Source organism: Tasmannia lanceolata, unplaced genomic scaffold (genome assembly GCF_043159265.1).
Source record: "Tasmannia lanceolata isolate RefF3 unplaced genomic scaffold, GAP_Taslan_0.1 ptg000003l, whole genome shotgun sequence".
NCBI lineage: Eukaryota > Viridiplantae > Streptophyta > Magnoliopsida > Canellales > Winteraceae > Tasmannia > Tasmannia lanceolata.
The window spans coordinates 1,832,320-1,849,513 of record NW_027518680.1 but is presented as its reverse complement, the minus strand read 5'-3'; the positions used below and the strand labels follow the sequence as shown (position 1 = coordinate 1,849,513).

At 37.7% G+C, this 17,194-nt stretch overlaps 1 protein-coding gene across 3 annotated transcripts; it reads left to right on the top strand.

The window, feature by feature from the left end:
* Positions 1–3,469: 3,469 nt before the first annotated feature.
* On the top strand, positions 3,470–16,618 carry LOC143847213 (3-hydroxyisobutyryl-CoA hydrolase-like protein 3, mitochondrial). Of its 3 annotated transcripts, XM_077355979.1 has the most exons (11): positions 3,470–3,744; positions 5,075–5,176; positions 5,355–5,399; positions 5,642–5,694; positions 8,106–8,240; positions 8,337–8,433; positions 10,477–10,606; positions 11,154–11,332; positions 11,964–12,091; positions 12,182–12,283; positions 16,357–16,618. In XM_077355979.1, exons 1-11 carry the CDS (start codon positions 3,498–3,500, stop codon positions 16,456–16,458), a joined length of 1,320 nt encoding a protein of 439 aa, XP_077212094.1. In that variant the 5' UTR covers positions 3,470–3,497; the 3' UTR covers positions 16,459–16,618. The 3 variants fall into 3 exon arrangements, with proteins under 3 accessions (XP_077212094.1, XP_077212084.1, XP_077212075.1); XM_077355969.1 differs by lacking the exon at positions 5,355–5,399; XM_077355960.1 differs by lacking the exon at positions 5,642–5,694 and having other exon boundaries at positions 5,355–5,419.
* Positions 16,619–17,194: the final 576 nt, after the last annotated feature.

The following is a 17,194-nucleotide window of genomic DNA, read 5'->3' as shown; positions in this document are numbered from 1 at the left end:
GAAAACAAAAACTCTATTTTGAATAGAGTTTTTCTTTTCCCTGTTTTTCAACCACTTCTCACCCTCTCCACACTGATGCATTCTCAATTCTCTCCCTTTCCCACCCTCATTGCTTCTCTCCCATCACCTGATAAAATAATATTCTATGGAAAAACTTTCATGCCTGCCAAATGTGGCCTAAGGTGCTTTTTGGATAGCAGCAATTTTCTAGAAAAGTTTGGAAAAGAAAAAGGTTTCCAAAATTTCCTGCTTTTCCATTGTTTGGTAACACATGGAAAGAATTAACTTGAACCACTACAGTTCAAGTTTTATCAAGAGAGACTTTCATTTTATAATGATAACCCTCTAAATAATCCATAATCATTATCATTTCCCGCTAAAATATGGAAGCAAAAAATATTTCCTGAGAAGATAAAATTCTGCAATAAATGTTAATTTTGGATTTTTGAGTCCAAATTCATTATCATTTCCTGCGAAACTATGGAAGCAAAATAAAATCCTTCTATAAATTAATGTTTTTCCTGCAATTTTCACCATCTTTTGGTGCAAATATCTCTGATTTCCGTTGGCATTTATGTGCTTATGTTTGCCATTATATTCCTTGTAGAGGAGTTTCACTTTCTGGGCAACAAATCAACCACAGAAACACAGCTCTAACACCTTTCCACCAATAAAAAATCCGATCGGCAAAATCAGACCAAAACCATAATTGAAGTGAAGATAAAAAATAAAGGTGGTGATTTTTTCGACCCAACTGTAGGATAATGTGCCCCACTTTTAACATGATTTAATTCACAATTCACGTTAAAAGGGGGGCGCATTATCCTACCCAGGGGGCAAAAAAATCATCTCCCTAAAATAACCATACAATAATTGCAAATGAACAACACAGAAAGAGAAGACTTTTTTTTAAAAATAAAGTTTCAGAGTTCTATATGGCCACCTAATAAAATTTACAGCAAGCCTAAGATATATTGTCCAGCTATAGAGACCAATAATCAGTTATGGACTCACAATCGGTTTTCAGAATCCAAAACAAACAGAGCCGCCTAATGCTCAGCAAAAGTTGCATGCAGGGGAAATGAACTTGACCTGTTCACCATGACCTCACACTAAACACAACCAAGAATTTCCTGTGTTTGACGAAATCAAGAATCCAAAAATGCAACAATACAGACAGTTCAGTCTCTGCTTTGGTGTTATATACTTACAGTTTTCTTTTCCGTGTATTTTTGGCCATAGAACATATCAAGATACAACCTTTCACAGGATCATCTCCCACCTGTACAAATGGCCACAAAGTACATTGCCAATATCATCACCATTGATGTTCAAAGTTCAAAGACAAAGGGTCAGATTTAGCAAGTGTAGTAGTATAATTCCACCAATTTCTCTATCATTGGCAAACAATTTTTTTAGAATGGGGTGAAGAGATATGTAGGAACAAAATTAAATACAGAGACTAGCAACACTAATTCTATACACCTTTTCTTGTATACCAGCGGATGAGTAAATTAGTCCATGAGTAAATCAGCCGATGTGGACAAAAGTGACCCATCAATGAGTACACATCTGCACTGTTAAAAAGTCACTTCGAATCCATCGCTACTGACGAAATATACCACATTGCCTCCATTTGAGAATCATTGGGGGGAAGATGCACTCTCATTTTCTTTGATTTATGTCTCTGGAGTTTTGGATAATGGCTTCTATCAGACCCCTGGCTTCTTATTGATGGAGTTTGTGTGTTTGAATCCTTCGGTGATAAATTCATTGATGTCTGAAGCCAAGGGGAAGCCAATGAAGCCAAGGGGAAGCATCTGAAGTTTCATAGTTTTTAACAGAAACAAGAGACTTTTCTCGTTTACTTGTCTGCCTAGTACAATGAAAGTATAGAAAAGATTATATGCTAATAATGAAGAAACTGGTGACAAAAATCGTGTATAATCATATACATATAGAGAACATTTTCCAGGAGATTGGAAACCGTCCTTTTTTCTTTTTTCTTTTTTTGATGACGTAGGATGTCCCCACCCCCTTCGGGAGTAGGACTAGTCCCTACAGATACACGCAGCGACACACACACCACGTGTATCAGATTGGAAACCGTCCTGGTCTCTTGAAAAAAGAGCCATTATACCCAGTGGCAGGAAATCTCTGTGATATCTGCTTTGTACCCTTGTTATTGGACACTTCCAAGCCTTGTGGCCTCAAACAGAAAGCGAGCATGGGAGGCCTCTCAACAAACATGGCCTTCTCTTTGCATCCATTGTTAAGTTGTGCATTTTCAGTTCCCACTCTCACTTGCTGCTGGTACCACTCCCACAATGCAGGCTACGTCAAGCACAAGAATGGGGAAAGATCGAGAAATTATGTATAACAAGATTCAAGCATAAGACTTCAAAGCAATGTTTAAAAAAGTGGATGCGGTGTGGAACGCGGCTGAAGAAAATCCTAGTCGACTCGGTACGACGCGGTAAAGTACTCGGTTGACGCGGCTGAGTACTCAGTTGACCGCCGTCATAATTTGGGAGAGGCAAAGGAGTTTTTATTGACTCCGTAGGGCAAAACACAAAACGCAGCCAAGGTAAAAGGCAGTTGACTCGGGGGAGTCCACGATGATGTGGGGGGGTTTTAAAATTATGATCCCAAGCTAGAACCATGGTTGGGTAGACCAAAGCCATGAACGGGCCCACGGCACAAACCAATACGACTCCTCATGTCTAAGGATATATAAAAGGTCCTGTCTGGGTAACATAGCCTTATCCTTGTTTCCTATCCACAGGCTATTGTTCTAGATATGATTATGCTTAATGCGTGAACCATTCACAACACCCATTTTGCCTGCTTAGGGTCCACTACCCCTACTCCAGTGACTGAGAGCCACCTTAATTCGTGTACGGAGGCAAGGTTTGATGCTAGTTGTGTACGGGATGAGATGTCTAGTCTCAACCCAACCAGGAACCTTTTAGGTCTCCAAAGAATCGAAATATCAAATCTCGATGCGTTTTATGATATGTGAGTCCATAGGCTTGATATTCCTACGATGCTACCTAAGTACAAACATATATCAATTTAATAAAGCAAGTAACACATTCTTTAATACACCCATTAATTGTCACAAAATTTGTTAATTTGATCTCATGCATCGCATCATGACTGGCTTTTAGAGATACAGCCTAACAATCTCTCACTTGCACTCAAAGCCAGTTATGCAGACTTTATAGACTTGCTCCCTCTTACAATCTAACAATCCCCCACTGGCCGGCCGCCAAATGCCTTTCCCTATTGTTCTCTAGCAAAATCAATACATATGGGATTTGCTAGGGACCATCGCATAAAAGCATTTCGCAGCTGACCATGGCAGGAATGCATTTCTGGCAATTTAGTCCAACGTCCGGAATGACCAAAATGCCCCTATTATGTTGAAAGGCCTCAAAAGGACTATTCTTTAACAAGAGATCAACTCTCTCACTCTCTCTCTCTCGCTAAACGATATGCGAGCCCTCGTTTCTCATATACACCAAACCCTCAGAGTCTCTTATTCTTTCTCTGCAATCTCATCTTCCAATAAACAAAAACCCCATCTTCATAATCTCTACAAGAGCTTCAAAAGCTCTGGATCTAGTCATTCCTTTTCCACCATGGCCGGAGCCGAAGATTTCGTCAAAGGAAATGTATTCCCCAACGGCCTCGCAGTCATCACACTCGATCGACCTAAGGCTCTCAACGCCATGAATCTAGGTTTTCTTCTTCTTCTTCTTCTAGCTCCGTTATATATATATATATATATATATATATATATATATATATATATATATATATATATATATGAGGAAACTGTTGGTGAGCTCCGTTATAATATATATATATATATATGAGGAAACTGTTATATATATATATATATATATATATATATATATATATATATATATATATATATGAGGAAACTGTTATATATATATATATAAATATATATATATATATATATTTATTTATTTATTTATTTATTTATTTTCACGGATTTCTCGAATTTCAGTAGAAAGGGTAGAGTTTCATTCTTGTACGTTGTTTTCGACCTAGGTTTTTTATAATTCTAGGTTTCGTTAGCTGGAAGATCTGGATTTATCCATCCCCTATGTTGCGTGAAGGAAATTTAGCTTTTGATTCTTTTGTTTTGTCCGACGATTTTATGAAATTGAGTTGTAGAGATCGTTGAGGATGTGGCAGAGTTTGGTTCTGGAGCTAGATTTTTTATGTTCTTGGTTTTATTATCACACGAGCGGTTAATTTATGTGCATTTGAATCTAGGTTTTCTTATTCTTCTAGCTCCGTGATATTTTTTCTACGGACTTCTCGAATTTCGACAGGAGTAGAGTTTCATTCCCATACGAGGTTTTCGACGTCGGTTTTGATATCTGGAAGACCTGGATTTTTCCATCTCTGGGTTGCATGAAGGAAATTCAGCTTTGTTTCTTTTGTTTTGTCCAAAGATTTAGGGGCCGTTTGGATACGCGGATTTTAGGAACCTGGATTTCCTCAAAATTGTACATGGGAGACGAGAGTAGAAAGAGAGCAGCCATCGTTTTTTTTATTTCTTGCCCTTCTTTCCAGCAGCAAGAGAGCAGCAGATCACCCATGTTTCCAGGTTTTAGAAATCTCAGGATGCAGGAGAGATTTCTAAAACATGGTTTTCTTACTTAAAATCCAAGAAACGCTATCAGCGCAGCATGCAGCAGCTTGATCATGAACTCTCTTTTACACTGTTTTCAACCTGAAACCTGGTTTCTAAAATCCGCGTGTCCAAACGGCAATTGAGTTGCTGAGATCTTTGAGGATGTGGCAGAGTTTGCCTCTGTAGCTAGGTTTTTTATGTTCTTGGTTTTATTATCATACGAGCAGTTAATTTATGCGCATTTATTTATTTATTTATTTGGCGTTTTTCTTTTTCTTTCTGGAATTGATTTCCTAATGGAAATGACTTTGTAGATAAGGTATTGGAGCTAGGGATTTTGATGGATATTCTGCTGTTGTATGTGATTATTTTGGATTCTTTTCGCCTCTTATGATGCAGAGATGGACATAAAATACAAAAATTATCTTGATCAATGGGAAGCGGATCCAAAAGTGAAATGTGTCTTGGTGGAGAGCAGTTCACCTCGTGCCTTTTCAGCGGGTAAGTTCGCTCGAATTTGAATTTGTTATTGAGAAGATAATTCTTTTTAGGTCTATCCAGTTCCTTTTTCACTGAAGTTTATTATAGTTTGTAGCTTTTAGTAGTACACCCTATGTTTTCTGGGATTTTTTAGGGTTGCTGGGTAAGGTTTGAGAGTGAAAATTCATGACCACTGCAGGAATGGATATTAAGGGTGTTGTTGCTGAAATACAAAAGGACAAAAGCACACCTCTTGTTAAAAAGGTCTTTACATAGATTGTATTTCATGTTATGGGTGTCTCTTGTTAAAAAGGTCTTTACATAGATTGTATTTCATGTTATGGGTGTCTCTTGTTAAAAAGGTCTTTACATAGATTGTATTTCATGTTATGGGTGTCTATTGCTTACATGACTAATTTTGTTATTACTGCGTAACTTGGTGAATGCTTGCTCATTTGATAACCCAAGCCTTAGTGTGATCTACAGGTGGTGATGTGAAGCAGATCACTACCAGGCGGGGAAAATCAGAAATTATTGAGGTCTTCTTGTGTCATTCTTGTAAAATAACTGCTTCTTAAGCATAATGTTGCTATTAATCTAAATTGATCAGATACTGAATGGATATTTTCTACGTTGTTGTCTTTATTGCTCGTATATGTATATTGTTTAGAGATTTTATGTGGGAGTGAGAGAAGATGATAGAAACAAATGGTACTCTCTTCATTTAATTACTGGAATCATAAAAGATGCCTTATCTTTGTCACTGTGGCACGTTGCCTAGAGATTATTGTGAATGTAGACTTATGTCTTAAAAAACTTGCAAGATGACTGACTTGATGAGTGCAAAAATCTGAATTGCTTGGCGGCTCACTTGAATAATTGATCTAGTTAATCAATTTTTTTGGCTAAGAAAGTTTTTTTTTTAAATGGATAATTTTTTTTTTTAAAGTAACGAATTTTATTAGAGTAGAAAAGGAGGGGACAAGATGTCCCACAGTTCATGACAATAATAAATGGATAATTTATTAATTTTACATATTTATGTTTGGCTAAGAAAGTAATAAAGATATACCCTTTCGTTTAAAAAGTGGCAGGGGCAGTCCGAAAACAACTTGGGTAGAAACAGTGAGGAAAGACTTGATGGCTAGGAACATAACAGAGAACATGACCTTGGATAGGAGAGAATGGAAGAAAATGATCCATGTAGATGAACCCAACTAGTGTCAGGATTAGACTTAGTCAATTTGAGCCGGGTAGATCCTTTCACCTTCTTCATGTAAATTTTCTGAAGGATTCATTAGCCGACCCCAACTAGCTTGGGACAAAGGCTTAGTTGAGTTGAGTATAAACTAACACTAACTGAAAGAGTCCATTCACATCTAGACTAGAGGTTGTTGATGTAATTGCACATGTTTTTTCTGTCTTTTCATCGAGATTGTGTTGGTGTTCGGTGTACACTTAAAGTTCGGCTAACGTTGAAACACTTTCAACTTCCAAGCTTCATCCTAAACAAAGACCTAAGATCCCTACAACTCAACATATAAAGAAAAAACACTATTAATGTTTTTCAAATGAGACCCAACTTAACATATACCTAAACTAATCCTGAGAAAGAATTGAAAATCACCATAAATCTCTGCAAGCAAGAATAATAAAACCCCTAAAATGTCAGACCAAAAGAAGCACTATAAATCTTCTATTATATCCAATTCATGTTGTTAATCAAGCTTAAAGAAGAAGATATGATCGGTTGGCCAACATCACCTTTTTTTTTATGAGTATAATCACCTTCTTCAGTTTGTCCAGAGTGTTAATCTTGTCGCCCACTGTTATTGTTTTGTTATCTGTTTTTTCTTTCTATTTAATAAATAACTTGTTATCGTTTCCAAAAAAAGAGGGGGCACTTGCTCCTTTCATAACTGCTACCTATTCCTTTCATGCTTTTCTTCTCTTATCAAGTAGTTAATGGAAAAAATCAGTGAAAAAAGACCTTGAGAATCTGCCCCCAAATCCTACAGTCCAACTCCACCTGCGATGTACAAACACCTTCCAACAAGATCAGTTTATCTAGATCTTATTAAATAGGAACAGGATGGAGTATATTTTAGAAAAAACATGATTAGCTGTGATTTTTTTTATTGTTTAGGATCATCTGAACTTTGAAGAGCTCTTTAGATTTTTGGAACCTCCCATCCATGGCGTTCTCTTCTTTTGCTTGATTATCTCTCTTTTCCTTGATTTGATTATTCTTGTGTTGATTGTTGGGTTAGTGTCGATCACTTGTTGTGCAACTCTGCCATTCAAATGGAGGCCAAAAGGTACACTGATAAACCTCCATATTATGAGAATAAAAAAGGTATTGTCTTGTCTCTTCTTAGACCAGACCCATCAATTGCAGGAGATTAAATTATGACTTAGGATGTTCCTTTGGAGAATATTCTGGAACTTCATAACTTTTTTCCTTCTGTATTTTACACCTATTTATTTTCCAATTTTCATGTTTTGAAGCTGCTGAATTTGTGGTTCTTTAGTGTATTTCCATATGGTATAATTGTTCAATTAATACTGAGTGTTGTAAACTTGCAATGCATGCAAGTAATTGATCTTCAGATATTAGCATTTTATTTTTGAAGTTTCTTAATATTTTTTTTGAAAGATGACAAATTTCATTAATATTCAAATAGCAATCGGGACCAAGAGTCCCATCCTGCAATTACAAAATATTAAGGTGAATTAGCATGGGCATACCCGAAGCCAATTCAAAAGCAACCAGAAGTAATTACAAAACTCAACCAGAAGTTTCTTAATATTTGCTTCTTTTTTTTACTTTTCCATATGGGTTGTAGTAATGCTAATACATAATGATCCAGGTGACAGTAAAATGTCTATGGTTAAAGTATGTTGTTTTCTTTCTAGGCTTGAGTTATTGACGTTGATTGTACTTTTGCAGGTATTTACTGCAGAATACTCTCTGATATGCAAAACTTCTGAGTATAAAAAGCCTTACATTAGCCTTATGGATGGTGTGACGATGGGATTTGGAATTGGCCTTTCTGGTCATGGCAGGTATCGGATTGTCACTGAGGTATGCTTTCCGTGTGGAGTTCATTGTAAAGTAGTATCACTACACTTATTTTCTTTTCGATGGCTCAAGTTTTTCTAACACTCAAGTTGATGTCAGAGGACCCTTCTTGCCATGCCAGAAAATGGAATTGGCTTATTCCCAGATGTTGGATTTGCTTATATAGCAGCTAGGAGTCCAGGAGGAGGAGCAGTTGGTATGTCCTTGAAGTTACTAACACATTTAATTTATTTGCTCAAGGTTGATCTTTTTAACTTGTGGTCACTTCTCAAACATTGTTTTAAAATCTGCAGTAATACGAACTTTACAATGCATTGGGGCCATTTGGATATGCGGATTTTAGAATCTTGGATTTCCTCAAAATCCTGTATGGGAGACAAGAGAAGAAGGAGACCGTCCATCGTTTTCTGATTTCTCTCCCTTCTTTCCGTCGAGTGAGAGAGTGGGAGATCGTCCCGTGTTTCCAGGTTTTAGAAATCTTAGGATGGGAGAGAGATTTCTAAAACCTAGATTTCTTACTCAAATTCCAGGATAATGGATTGTAAAATCCAGAATTTTACACCGCTTTCAAACTAAAACCTGGATTCTAAAATCCATGTATCCAAACAGCCCCCTTGAGTTAGAACTTAGAAGAAACACACATTTACAATATAAAACTTTCGCAGTGCACCTCTGTTCTCCTTCTTCATTGAAGTGCATGGGGCTTTCTACCTTGTGACTTTCCTTCTTAAGCGCAATACATTTGTAATTATCTACCCTTGGATTTCTGAGGAAGAGTTCTCAGTGATACCTGACTAGCCAAAGTATCAACTCCTTACGAACAACTTGGATGTCCATTTTCAGTTTTGGGTTGACTGATAGGAATAAGTGACCTTTTTCACACAATTACTTTATTTTCTTTGATTTAGTAAGAGATTTGGTCATTATGTAATTGTTGTGTCATAGGTATTCCAATAAATTCTTTTTTTAATATATGATTCTGAAATATTATCTTAAAGCAATGAGAAAGCCAGATTTGACCGACCTTAAAGTGTCTGACACAATGTTTACCTGGAACGCAGTTCGTTCCGGTATGTAGTATGGGAATGGGTACGGGGTACGATGGTAGCCCGGTACAATGAGGGTATGCTATGTTGGTTTGCTATTCGGGGTCGCGGTCAGTTTGGAGCGCTAATTCGGACTCTCTCTCTCTCTCTCTCTCTCTCTCTATATATATATATATATATATATAATTTTATATATTTTTACAAGAATATCATTCCATAGTACACACTACATACATTTAATACATAAATATAAAAACCTCATTTATGTCATACATATTTTTTCAAAAAGAAAGTTCCCGTTGGAATATATGAATATCCTTCCATAGTCCATACTACATCCATTTAATAAACAAAATTAAAAAACCTCATGTATGCCCTACATATTTTTTTTTCAAAATGAAAGCGCTCTAGTTCCAATCCAACCCAAAATATATAAATTTATAGCTCTATTTCCATCTCTCCCTTAGTCTATATGCATCTCTCACTTTCTCTCCCGCGGGTCGCCGTGGGTCGTACCACGTTTGGGATTGTGCGACCCCGGATCGCTGGTCAGAGGGCAGATGGCGAATCCGGTAACTATGGTCTGACAATTTCAGATTTGACCTTTTTTTATATGTTATTTCTCATTCTTTCTTTTGCATTCAAGATCCCATATTGATTTTGTTACACCCTTCCATTTCAATCGGTTTATTTCACTTAAACCTGTTCATCCAACCTATTTCTCTGCAGATTTGATTGCAAAGTTTTAGTCTAAATCCAGCCAAGAGAAGATCTGGACCTTCTCTTGTAGACTTGTAGTGTTCTTTCATTTTGACCCACATCAGAAACTCCTTCAAAAATTGACATGGCAGTGAACTTGTGGGCTCAGTGCTGTTGCTAGATCATGCCATAATGATAACTCTCTGTGTCTCTCTAGTCAATCATGAATTTTGTTTTCTTAATTAATGCTTTGCTTTGAAAGAATGGCTCTTCAGCTGCCTTGGTTAATTGTTTTGAAGATATATAATACGAGATGACAGTTGAAGTTATCTCTTAAATGTGTAGCTCACCTGCATTCAAATCATTATGGGTGTAGGGTGAATTGCTTCTCTAGAGAATGTTGTTCAGCACATAATGGCATTCTTCTGTGCATTTCTTGTGTTTTCTGTTTATATTTGCTGTTTTGTAATGCTGTTCTTTTATATTTGTTGCAGGCGCTTATCTTGGAATGACCGGAAAAAGGATTTCATCTCCGGCTGATGCACTATACATAGGTCTTGGAACTCATTATGTCCCATCTGGAAACTTGGGTTCACTGAAGAATGCCCTTCTCGGGCTCATATTGTATCCCCCGACTCAATCTTTTATTTTATTCATGCTTCATCTTGGGAGTACAAATTATTTATGTTGGATCCCTGAATTTTGTAAAATCGAGTAGAATGCATTGCCCTAATTTTTTTGAGCTGATAAAATATCCCTGAAACTAACAAGATTAACTTTTGGTAATTATATGATAATATTATAATAATGCGCTACGCTTTGCGAAACAAAGAACTTGATGTATTTAATGGTGTTACTCATTCTGGATTGGGAAAATGATACAGCATTTTGCCAGCAGAGTTTCACTGCTTTGAAGAACCATGGATGGCTTTGGTAGCTTGCTGATTTTCACTTGTTGGTGTTGTTGTTAACTCCTAGTTTTACAGTCTTTGTTTTGAACCTGGTGTTAGTTTCGGGGAGGTTCTTTATCATTTAAAAAAATGCAGGGTTACATGATTGACCTTTACTTTTTTTTCGTGTTTGCGCAAAATTTATAGAAAAGTAGTGACTTATGTTTTTTTTTTTAAAGTAAAGTAGTGACTTATGTTAATCATATATATTGTGCATCCAGCTCTGATGACTTACATAAGGATGTCCAGTCACTATTGGCAGAATACACAAAGGAGCCTGAGTCTGAGGCCCAACTGAAGGTCCTTTTGCCTCAAATAATTTCATCCTTTGGCACACATAAATCTGTCATTGAGATAGTGGAAGATCTGAAGACGCATCAGCTTAGCACTGATGCCACAGGTATGCTTATTGGCTATGCACCCTTAAATTGAAGAAACAAGAATTGGAAAATGCTACCATTCAAAAAAAAAAAGGGAATTGGAAAATGCGAAATAGTTGCTGAGGTTGTGCTTGTGAGCTGCGATGGTTGAGAAGGTTAGATGCATCTTTCCAGTTTGCTTAGGTCACGCATGATTTGCATGGAAGTATTCATAACATAGAGCTATGCTTTTCATCTTCATTTACAGTTTCCTTGGACTACTTTGGAACATGCAAGCAATTTTCAAAATCTAAGTTTTTTTTTTAATGTTAAAATTTGATGGTTTCTCAGGATACTATTAAGAAAACCTCATAAACAAACAACATAGTAAAAAAAATCCCTCATAAGAATGAAACATAGTTAAAAAAAATATGTAAACATATTTTAAGCTACAGTATAAATGAAACAGGTAACTTGTGTAATTGGGATAATATGATGATATTATTTGGAATACAATGAAAGTTTGGGAAATTTTTAATTATATGAAAATATCATGAAATCTTTTTTTTTCCCAAAAAAGACCTAGAAGATATTGGGCTTCCGTTTCTATGAATGTTATCCGTGCATATTTAGTCTATTCTTTGTCCTTATTACCATTTATTTGTTATGCAGTGGCAGAATGGGCTAATGATGCACTTCTAGGACTGGGAAAAGGTGCTCCACTTTCTCTCTGCTTAACAGAAAAGCATTTCTCCCAAGTTGCATCTGCCCATGGTAACAAGGAGCATCATTTGTCCAATGTGAGTTTCCAAATTTCTGTTTAGTTTTTTATTGAAGCTCAGACTTAAAGAAAATGTGACCACTGTGTTCTTGTAATTTGTGTTATCTAGTTAAGTGGTGTGATGAAGGCTGAATATCGCATCGCTCTAAGGTCTTCTCTTCGGGATGATTTTGCTGAAGGTGTTCGAGCAGTCTTGGTGGACAAAGACCAGGTTTTGTACTACCCCCACTCCCCCTTCAGGCAAAAGATAAATAAATAATCTTTGGTGTTTACCCCACTCCCCCCTCAGGCAAAAGATAAATAAATAATCTTTGGTGTTTATAAAAAGAATATGATCATGTTTTTCATTGGTTGCAACTGGGATAACTCTTAATTCTCTATTTATGATTGAAATTTAATACCCACGACAGCCGCGTGGTACAGTGAGCCTTAGTGGGGGAGATCACTGGCTCCAATGCCATTAGTTGTCAGTACTCAATTTGCCAGCAATACAGTGAGCCTTAGTGAGGGAGATCACTGGCTCCAATGCCATTGGTTGTCAGTACTCAATTTGCCAGCAATGGCCTACTTCCTCTCCTCCTTCCCCCAACCATTGCCATCACACATCACATACAGAGAACACACACAAATTGGAGGGAGGGTTAAAAATGAAAATCCAATACCATTTCTAGTAATTGATCTAATACCTTCTGTTAATTTAGTTGTAGAAGTTATTTAAACCACATTAACTTTCTGTGAAAAGTAGCTTTTGCTTTTTCATCTTTAATAGCTCAATTGTGCATCATGATTTTTGTACAGAAACAAAATTTTATGAAAGAATATTGTGTAGTAAGGTTCATTCCTGATGAAAGTGGCTACACTTTGAGTATGCTCTTGAAGGAGAAGAGACTAATCCCCACCAAGACACAAGCTGCATTACATGGGATATCGAGAATTAGAATGACAAATAATTAATGTTCTAATAATTTAGAAAACCATTGAAGTTTTATGTAAAGTGGTGGGAATATGGGAGGTGCGGGAGGAACGGGAAGAGCGGGAAGAAACCAGAAGAGGTGGAAACAAAAAAATCAGAGGCAAGGGGATTGGTTCTGCCCTTCCTGTGGTTATTACAACTTCAAATGGATGACTAGATGCCGATGGTGTTTTCAGAGAAAGAAGAGATCATCTTCAGTTTACCGCCCGGTGGGTGTGACTCAAGATGGAAATAGAAAGCTTGATCGATGGCGGAGACAGGGGGATTGGTCCTGCTCGTCATGCGATTATTCTAATTTTAAACTACGAAGTAAATGTCGGTGCTGCCACCTGGATCACAAACAAATGCCTTCTTTTCTACCTCCCACCACATTAGGGGTTGGAGGCCCGTTAACTCCGGAATCTAATCCTTGGCCTGACTCTGGGGTAATTTCATCTTCTAATGTGGAGGATGGTTCTTTGTCGGTCTCTATTTTTGGTAAGGAGGTTGAAACAAGATCGGAATCCTTAAAGGCATGTTTAGTGGGTAAAAGGAAGGACTGTTCTGGATCTCTTCAGGAGCTATGGGAGTGGGCAAAAAAATCTTGGAAATCTCCCTCCCTCGATTGCTCGTGCTTGCTTTCCACTGACGAGGTCCTTTTTGTGTTTGATTCAGAAGAAATGGCCTCTAGGATTCTGGATCTGGGAATTGGAAACTTGGAAACTGGGGTGTTTTCCCTATCGTCCCTGTCCCACTGGTCCCTAGATTACATCCAAGGCTCTGAGATACTGTGAGTCAGCTTTTATGGTATTCCATTACACGTGTGGGCTCCCTCGACGGTTGAAGCATTGGGAAACCTTTTTGGGCAGGTGATGGAAGTTCAAATGGAAGGAGTTCACAATCAATGTATGTGCTTTGTGTCAGCCAAACTTTTTGCTCCTCGCTGTGAATTTCCTCCCTTGGTGAAATTATGGATTTCCAACCACTGTTACATAATTGGAGTCTCCATTGAGGATCTCAAAAGCTCTCTTCTGGTGCCTAGAGGTGGTCTGAGAGACTCTTCGTGGATGGCCCTAACGGGAAACAGGTCCCTGATGCATTCCCTGGAGCTTCAGGCCAGGAGACCAGCTGACGTTTTGAATCCCCCTCAGCAGGATTCAAATTTCAAATTCTCAAGGGCCAGTTTTGGAAATTCGCAAGACCCGCTTCCCAAGGCTGGGCTGAAAAGACATCTGAGTTTCAACCATGGGTTACTAGATCTGAGCAATGGCCTATCTCGGGCTAATATCTTGCGTGGCAATCTACCTCTATCCAGGCTGAATCACGTCTCTGGAAATCATATTTCGTACTTGGAAAAGGGTGAGCCTTCACACGTGGCACTCTCGACATAAGAGCAAGACGTTTTGATGGTCTTTCTTCCGGACACTTGGACTTCTCGTTTCTGTCAAGAAAAGATCCCAAGCTAATGATAGGTTGAAAAGAATAAACAGACCGGGTATCATAGATTTGCTTCAGAGAATGGGAAGTTGGAAAGTCTTCTTACTTTTTTGGGTTTGGCGGGGATTGGAACTTACAACCCCTCATTAGCATTGGGGTTTGACGAATGAATTAATGGAGAAATTAGAAGCGCCACTTTGGCGCATTCAATGTTGTTTCATGATGAACGGAGTTTTATATTGGTTTATTAACTCCTCTTTCGCATCCAGTTGGAGGCGATACGTTGTTGATTGGCAATCTTCTTCTGTGTCCTGTGGGTTTGGGATCTGGAATTCATATGGAGAGTTCGAGCAACTCGATATCTTCTTCTCCCTCTGCCATTGGCAAAAAAAGAAGGATGTCAATGGATTTACTTGAGATCGAGACCTCGCTCAGAGCTCTGGAAAGATTGGTATACGCTGAGGATCTTGCATCCAATCACTCGCCAACTCCAAAGGAAGTTGCCAGGGATGTTTTAAAACAGCAGTGGGAATTATTAAAAGAAGAGGCTTCCAAGTCGCCGGAAGCTCTCTTTTAGTTGACTGGTAAATGGACTATCGAAGAATCACATTCCCCTCTGCATAAACACCCCCTCTTTATCAACTTGTTGGAGGAGGAACGGACCTTAAGGCGCCCTCGCTGGGAGGAAGGCAAGAAGAAGGGAATCCAGAAAGTAGAGGAGATGATAACTAGAAAGAAAGCTTCAGAAGTGCAAAGCCAATTGGATGAGGATCTCTCAATATTGAGTCTGGACGAGGATGTGTTTGTCTCTGAGGTGGTAAGCCTAATTCTGGAATTAAAGAAATCTTCCACCTAGTCTGTCCTTCTGGGGTCTTGTGTAAAGAGGTTCTTGAGTTTTTGGGATAGAAGGTGCCGTCAGTTATGGCTTGAGTGACCATGGTTGTTCGCCTAATGTTTTTTGGTGAGGCTTGTGACCTGATGAATTTTAGGGCCTTAATCATGCAGGTCTGATTTGGGGGAGTGGTGTGAGTGATGGGATAATGATGTTGAATTTTGAATAGATAAGTATCACGGGAGTGGTATGATGAAGGAAAATGTCTAATGGTTGTAAATTTGTTCTGTTAGCTTTTCCCATACTGGTTTTGGGCCAGCCCGATCCAGGCTTATTGATATTTTGTAACGCAAGACGGGACTCCTGTTCCCCATTGCCTTTATAATATCAATGAAATTGTCACTTTTCAAAAAAAAAAATTAGAAAACCAGAATTTGAGATTCAGTAGACATGTCAAGGCATAACGATTGACTTAGACAGCAACAATTCATAAGTAGACAAGCATTATAAATGCGTGTTTGGGGATCACATGGAGATGATCTTCCATGCTGCATGGTGATTGGCTGTATGTATATAGCAGTCCATGTTTAGAGAATAATATTAGCTATATACAGATATCAATCTATGTTTAGAGAATAATGCTAGCTGTATGTAGACCATTAAAAAAATTATTAGCTATATGTAGATAGCAGTCTGTGTTTTGAGAATAATTATTAATGTTTTGGGGGGGAAAAGAAAAGGAAACTTTGATGAAGTTGATGTTTATAGGACTTTTTTTTTTTTTTTAAATGGTAGCCAATGATATTAAAAAACAAGGAGGACCGAGATGGTTAGTACAAAGATGAGAAAATACAATGCGAAAACCAAAAATCTTTTTAAGGAAACTTAGTGTTGGCCAGATAGTAAAATCTTCCAACACTTCAACTGACAATAGTATTGACTGTGTGACTCTGCATGCACCAGTTCCGCCTAATGTGCTCATGCTTCTCTAGTGTCATTCTATAGCTATATTCTAGAATCTGCTTTTATGGATGTTGACAGAATCTGTTTGATTTCTATGCAGAAACCAAAATGGAACCCTTCAAGATTGGAGGATGTTGATCCAAATGAGTTGAATTCTCTCTTTGAGCCTTTACAACCTGAAATTGATGAACTGAATGTATGATTATTAGCAGACCTGATTATTTTCTTAATATTAGTGTTTGAAGCAGATATTGTTCCATTACATTCATATATCTGAAGAATAAGTTAAAATGCATTGGGATGAGACTTAATTAATGCAATGTGACTATGAAATTATCAATTGCTATGTTTTTTTATGGGAAGTAATTTGGAATCAGTGACAAATATTGCAACCCCCAGTGCCGAATTGGGTAGTGATTTAATTGGTTCTCAATTATTTTTATATAGAAAATAATATGGAATCAGGGAATAGTATTGCAACCACCACTGCTGAATTTGGGTAGTGATTTAATTGATTATTCTTCTCTGTAGATGGATTCATTATTAAATATTTTGCACAGATGTTGCTGTACACATCTGCGCAATACGTTGAGCTCTCAATTCTCCACTTCTTTAAACATTAGGCCACGTTTGGATGTTTTTGGATTTGGATTTGGAATTGAGTTTTGGATACAAAGTACATCAACCATCTTCTTGCTCATGTTGTACAAGAGAGAGAGGATGGAAGGAAGGACGTCTTGCTGCTGCTGCAGGAAGGTCAAGGAGCAGCGAGGGTGAAGGTACTTTGCCACAAATAATGTCTTGCAGAACAGATTTGAAAATCAGATATTTTTTCACTATTGTATCTGATTTGGAAATTTAAGGATTTGATCCAGATCCAAATCTCAACTGCCAAATGTGAGAAATCCAAATCTAAATCTTGTGGGTATCCAAACGTG

What these genes read in the sequence shown, in the direction of transcription:
- LOC143847213 (XM_077355979.1), top strand. Translation starts at nt 3,498, where the DNA reads ATGCGAGCCCTCGTTTCTCATATACACCAAACCCTCAGAGTCTCTTAT. An exon ending in TCTCAACGCCATGAATCTAG is followed by an intron (nt 3,745 to 5,074) that starts GTTTTCTTCTTC and finishes CTTATGATGCAG; the next exon opens with AGATGGACATAAAATACAAA. An exon ending in TGAAATACAAAAGGACAAAA is followed by an intron (nt 5,400 to 5,641) that starts GCACACCTCTTG and finishes TGTGATCTACAG; the next exon opens with GTGGTGATGTGAAGCAGATC.